Source organism: Lutjanus erythropterus, chromosome 10 (genome assembly GCF_056507025.1).
Source record: "Lutjanus erythropterus isolate fLutEry1 chromosome 10, fLutEry1.hap2, whole genome shotgun sequence".
In the NCBI taxonomy this organism is placed as follows: Eukaryota; Metazoa; Chordata; class Actinopteri; order Lutjaniformes; family Lutjanidae; genus Lutjanus; species Lutjanus erythropterus.
The window spans coordinates 12,418,364-12,424,442 of record NC_139326.1 but is presented as its reverse complement, the minus strand read 5'-3'; the positions used below and the strand labels follow the sequence as shown (position 1 = coordinate 12,424,442).

Sequence of the window (6,079 nt, the reverse complement as noted above, 5' to 3'; positions counted from 1 at the left end):
GCTTAGAATACATTTTATTTAGTGTGTTTGTGAGAGTGAAACCAGTGGGTTTGGTTAAAATAACGTTAGACTCTTTCACAACATTAACCACCTCTTACAAAATCTTTCTGTCAGAAAACTCTGCAGGATAACATCTCCCATGCGCCATCCAATAGGGCACTTTTGCAGCCTTTTTTCTAACACCAACATCACCACCCCTTGAAAAAAGATTTTCCCCACAAGTGACTACTGCTCATATTGTTTTTTCTGAAGGAAGGTCCTGTAGAGAGCTGAAGTCATGCCCCTTCCAGTGCCCCATCGGACGTAACTTTGGAGAAAATATTAATGGTAGTCCATGGCAAAAGACAGATTATTTTTTGGATCCATTTGAACAGTGCCTCATACTACACAAAAGTTGTTTGTCAATTTAAAACATAGTTTTAAGAGTCAAAAATAGTAGTTTTATGTTTGTCGCAGTTTAGTTTTATGTGAGACCACTCATTGAACTACTCTCGTTTCACACAATATACATAATCAATCAATCAATCTTGCTGCCCCGTTATTTTATCTGAAGTGTTTCATCCAGCAGCTCCTGGTCCTTTTATCAGCCGTGAAGAGAAGAACAATTAAGATCCTATGTTGTGTGACTATACCCCTGTGCAAAACCACACAGGCGTCTTACTAACTTTTGGGGGAGAAAGTCATGATGTCACTTAAACACTTCCTGGGTGTGCAGTCTTTCTGATTATGAATGGTGACTTTTATTGACTTGCAAAATCAACTTTTACATTGAAAAACATCATATGTATATGTGCACAATTCAAATATACATATATATATATATATATATATATATATATATATATATATATATATATATATATATATATATATATATATATATATATATACATCCTATATATATATAGCCGCTCTATAAAAAGTGTTCTGTATCATACCATGCACATCCTTGTGCGACTGCTGAGTTACCAAAATTCCTACCTTCACTGCAGTCCTTGAATGCAGCATAAGAGCCGCCCCGCTCCACCGGATTTCAGCCGGTAGTTAGTCGGTCTTTGCCAGTGGCAGTCATCATTTAAACCCTCAGGAGGACCTCCCCGGATTGTTCACCTGCCTCACATGTGTACGTTTGTTTTGTGACCCGGTGTGATGAAGCGGAAAGTGAGCGACATTTAGGAGCAGTCTCAATGACTGCTGTGCAACAGGCAACTGGGCTGCAAACTCACTGAAGGCTCATCGGCTTTGGAGGAACTGTTGCACAAAATCCCGCTGCGATGTCCCTGCTGTGTGTCAGAGGTAAGGTTCACCTCATAGCTGCAGGTCGTCCTTGTTTTGAAAAAAAAAAAAAAAAAGGTAAAAGAATAACCATTAAACTAAGATAGCAACAGAAAAATGGTAACAAAAAAGTGTGAGCTGTTCTACTGACATTTAAATTAAAAAATCCCAAGTTAACCCTGTACAAAATGTAGGGATTTTTGTACAAATATGATAACAAAACCGCGACTTCGTATAAGAGTATTATCACAGGGATAAATAATTTAAAGATAAAACTTTATGCGGGCCAGACAGAAAATCTAAAGGGGGATATTATGCGATATTAGTAATGCTGCAGTCTTATCTGACATGTAGACCTGACGAGAACAGGGATTCTGTTAATTAGTGAAAATGCATAAAATGAACTATCTTAAGAGGTTTTGAACGGTTCTCTGAAGAGTCCCACATGTGTGATTTAAACCCCATGATGCCGCTGACAGGATGGAAGGAGGATAGAAACTTGACTGACTTTATAACAAGTGTTTGATGGGAATCAGACCAAATAAGTACACGATTTTAAAACTGTATCAGACGTGACAAACATGGTTTGAGTTTTAGAAAAGCTGGGCTTGAATGCTTAAATTAACACTAATAGGAGGGCAAAAGAAAAAAGAAAAAAAAAAAAAGACTAGCCTGCACACAGCCTGTTGTAGCCCCTGTTCGTATAACACATAGATTGTGGTTCTTAAAAGTTGGAGGGTAAGTAAATAGCTGTACAGAACTAGAGATACTTTTGAGGTGATTGAGAAAACGGTGATATTCATCAAAAAGTGTTCATTTTTCAAATGTAACATGTCCTTTGTGATGGTGACAATTTTTAATAATTAAATCAAAAGGATCCATATCAAAATTAATACTAGCTGACATATTGTTATTGTACTTTTAAATTAAAAAAATCAATTAATATACGTGGTAAGGATGTCAGAAGTATTGATACTTCAACTACTTTTTCAAGAACATATGTTTAAAACAGTAAAATACTAATATTCAATAGTATCAAAAGAACTATAGCTACAAGAAAGAGAAGATGTAAGTGCTCATTCAGAACCTATTTTGTGTGCCTATAGGACTCATTTTTCTTTTGGACTCTGTAATATTAAAATAATTAGAATAACTTTTTTATACTTGAATGAAATCTAAGTTTAATGTTAACTATAATACCTGGACTATGAGTCCTACTTGAGTATGACTACACAAGCTTGGATACTGTTTAAGTCATCCTCAGCACTCCACCATGCAAAATACTTTATTTTATTTGTATTTATATTACTTATTTTCTATCCAACCAATCTGCTGTAAAGGATTTTTGTAACTACAACTTAATGTTGTTATATCCTGTGTTGCATATAGGCTCATTTATGCCCCCATATGAAAATAGATATGTCCATTTCATGTCACTCCTCATTCCACTCCCCATGCATCCTTTATGTTGGCATGGATGAAGAAGAAGAGTCAAAAGTTTTTAACAACAGCAGACATGGAGGTGCTAGTAGAGGTTGTAATAATGTACCTTCTTAGAAAGAGGCAAAAGCGTAGATAGTGATCGTCTGTACAGTCAGTAATGTGCATGAGCTTGTTCTACATGATAGAAAATGGAGAGTGAGACGAGGTGTTTGCAGTCTGCAAGCTCGCTGCTTGATGCCACTAAATCCTACACACTGGTCCTTTAATGAGTTTTGGTGGTTTCAGTGGAAAGATCTGGGGACTCATGATTATCTTGAAAATCTTTTCCCTTCTGACATCAGTAAACTTAAGGTGCTTGAATTGTTTGCAATGCATATTGAATATTGGCTAAAAAAATCCTTTCTATTGGCTTTTTTATTCAGGAAATCTAAATATCATTCTATAAAAATACATGGGCAGAGGAACATATGCACTTGCTTTTGTTGTAGAGGAGAGATAGCGGATCATAAGTGGAAGCGAGGTGAAATTGAACGATATATGGATTCCTCCAGCCACAAGTACTGCTGAGGTGCACTTCAGCAAGTCACTTGATCTGCATCTGTTCAAGTGAAGCTGATCAGTGGCTTCAAGCAGGAGGCTGAGCTTATACTGAGCAGGCATATAGCTGAAAGAATAAGAAACAAGTTATTTCTGAAAACGAGCATGTGTATTGTGCCAGATAAAGTTTAGTTAATTAAAGGTTTAAAAAAACTGATGCATGCCACATTGCCACCAGTTTATTTAACATTTTGGCTCCTTCCCAGATTACAAATTGCCCTTCTTTCACAGACATGCTGATTGATTTTCACACCATCAAACTATTGTCTGCCTATCTCTAACTCTCAGCCCCTGGCGTATTGTTTCTCCCTGATCGCTTCTGACCATTTCTCATCTTGGGTGCGAGTGCTGCCTGAGGCTGGAGGGCCACCACCGCCGAACTCGTCTATTACAGAATGATGAGATCGGGGTGAGGTCGGAGGGATGGAGGGCGTGAAGCACAGCTGGGCCGCAGTGGGCTCAGCCAAGTGGAATTATAAAAAAAAAGACCGTTTTGTTTCATAGCTTGCACAGAGATTGATGGAGAGTGTGGCTTGTGTTCACCTCTTAGTAACACCTGTGAATCTTGTACACACACTTTGGCAAACTGTTGAGTCTTGAGTCTGTATTCATCTTAGGGGTGGACAGTGAAATGGTATAGGAAGTATACTGATATAAAGAAATGTCAGTCATTTATTTTAGACAAAAAGCTTAAATGTGTTACATTTCAAGTGCAAAGAGGGTAGTAACTGAATTCAGTACTGTACTAACCTTCATCATGGTTCACAATGTTTTTATTATTGTGAAAAAAAAGCCACCATGACTTATCGTCATGTGTGTCAGTTATTCATCTGCAGAACGTGAGAGCCCATGCTGTTTTTTTTTCTTTTGAAATGAAGAAATTACTGAAAGTGCTGCACAGTCCAGCTAGCTGTGCTTCTGTAAAACCTAGTAGTGGATGAGAGACTGCAGAAAGCAGATTAAAATATCACTTTCTCTCTTCTTTGAGTTATCCTTATCTTTATCACTTAGTTCACTTCACTGTATCCACTGTGGTCCGTCTGCTGAATTCACTCCGTGTGTGTTTGAAGAAGTCAGCCCTGACGCAGAGAGCAGGAGAGAGGCAGCAGCATGAAATTAAACTGTCCCCTCAGGAAGTTCAGATTGCAGCAATTAACTCATAATCAACCAATCCCTCTGAATTCTGCACAACCAACAATTTTGTCTAGTCACTTTTCTGCAAATTTGACCAATCACAGAAGCTTCCTAAGAATTCCACCAATCATAGCAGTCGTAAACATCATACAACACGCATCAATGAACCAGTTCAAACTTTTACTATTGACTGTTTTGTTATGTTTTTATTTTTTATTTTGTCACAGGTACTGAAAAGAACACAGTGTTTGTTATTGTTATTGACATTTATCAATGCTCTGAGGGCATTTCTATTTCATAATTTTGTGCTTACTGTTTTTAGTTAAGTTTGAGCTCCAAAAAGATTTTGTTTCTTTTTGGAATACAAATAAAGCATAGATTGTTAGAATTTTTGTAATCCTGAGCCCTTTTAAAATACTGAGAACTGAGTGTGCTGTGAAATCAGGCCTTTTAGGTTACAACATCCCCCCAAAAAAGTCAGCAAAATCCTGGAAGGACCGAAGAAATTACACCAAAACATGAAAAGTAGAAATTAAAAAAAAAACAGGCTTTGCCAAAATTTTGCCACATTTTAAGATGCAGAGCAAGCTAAGCTTAACAGACTACATACAGACAGCTATGGTTTAGCTTGAACAACAGACAAGTCTATAATAATGCAATGTGTCTCATTTATCTTGATAACAGTGTGCTGTATGGGAATTGCCACCGGCTGACTGTTTAGGTGCTGGCAAAATGTTTTATGTTAACCAGAGTTATGATGATGTTAACATTTATGACCATTGTTTTGATTTTGGTCAGCTTGTAGCTTAAAGGTGCCCCGTAGAGTTTCTGACCTCTGGGAGGGCTATGCAGTAATTTTTTAAATGAGAAAGTCTCCATTTCTTTGGTCTCGTGGACACGCAAGACACAGGAAGGAACATTCATGATGAAGCTCAGACAGCTTAAAACAACCTACAGTATGTTTACTTTCAGTAGCAAACCAGGAAGTACTTGATGATTTTTGATTAAAGTACCCAAGTATTATTCATGTGCTGTAAGACGTCAGATAAAAACAGATATTGCCTTGTTCGCTTGTTCAAAAATGGTGAATGGTTTTGTGTTTTCTGCAGGTGATTGTCATACCTGGAACAGGCTCACTGTACAGTAGCTCAGTTGACAGAGTGGGTTTCTCAATAATTGTAGGTTTGGTGATTAGATTCCCAGCTCTTTCTGTCCATAGTACATGTTGAGGTCTGCTTGAACACAATACTGACCCCCAGATGTCTCATAATGTGTGGGTATGTGGAGGGAAAAAATGTCAAAGTTGTTTAAGTAAGTGGGATGAAGTCGCAGTCGCACCGGTTTTTGAGAATGTTTGCTTAATCTCTCTTAAAGCCTTCGTAATTGATATGTTTCTTGTTTCAGTGTGAACCCTGACCAAACTTGAACACCTTTAACCTTTTGTTAAACCTCGAGCACAGTCAGCCATGAGAACTGAGAGGGAATAGTGTGTTTTTACCGTGTTTTGTACAAAGATATACATGTGACACCGTATTCAGTGTGTTTACATGCACTTTAAGTCCAGATGAAACAGCATTTCAAGTGTGTCTGGCTCTTCATGAGGTATTTCAGAGTGAAACAGGGTAGAGAA

The 6,079-nt window shown here is 37.7% G+C and overlaps 1 protein-coding gene across 1 annotated transcript in view; it reads left to right on the top strand.

Moving 5' to 3' along the window:
• The first annotated feature begins 1,031 nt into the window (after positions 1 to 1,031).
• Positions 1,032 to 6,079, top strand: part of LOC146320096 (uncharacterized) — a 66,813-nt gene continuing 61,765 nt past the window's right edge. Inside the window, exon 1 of the mRNA XM_084729016.1 lies at positions 1,032 to 1,296. Within this exon, the coding sequence (XP_084585142.1) occupies positions 1,275 to 1,296 (22 nt within the window). The 5' untranslated portion in view covers positions 1,032 to 1,274. The remainder of the gene's footprint in view (positions 1,297 to 6,079) is intronic.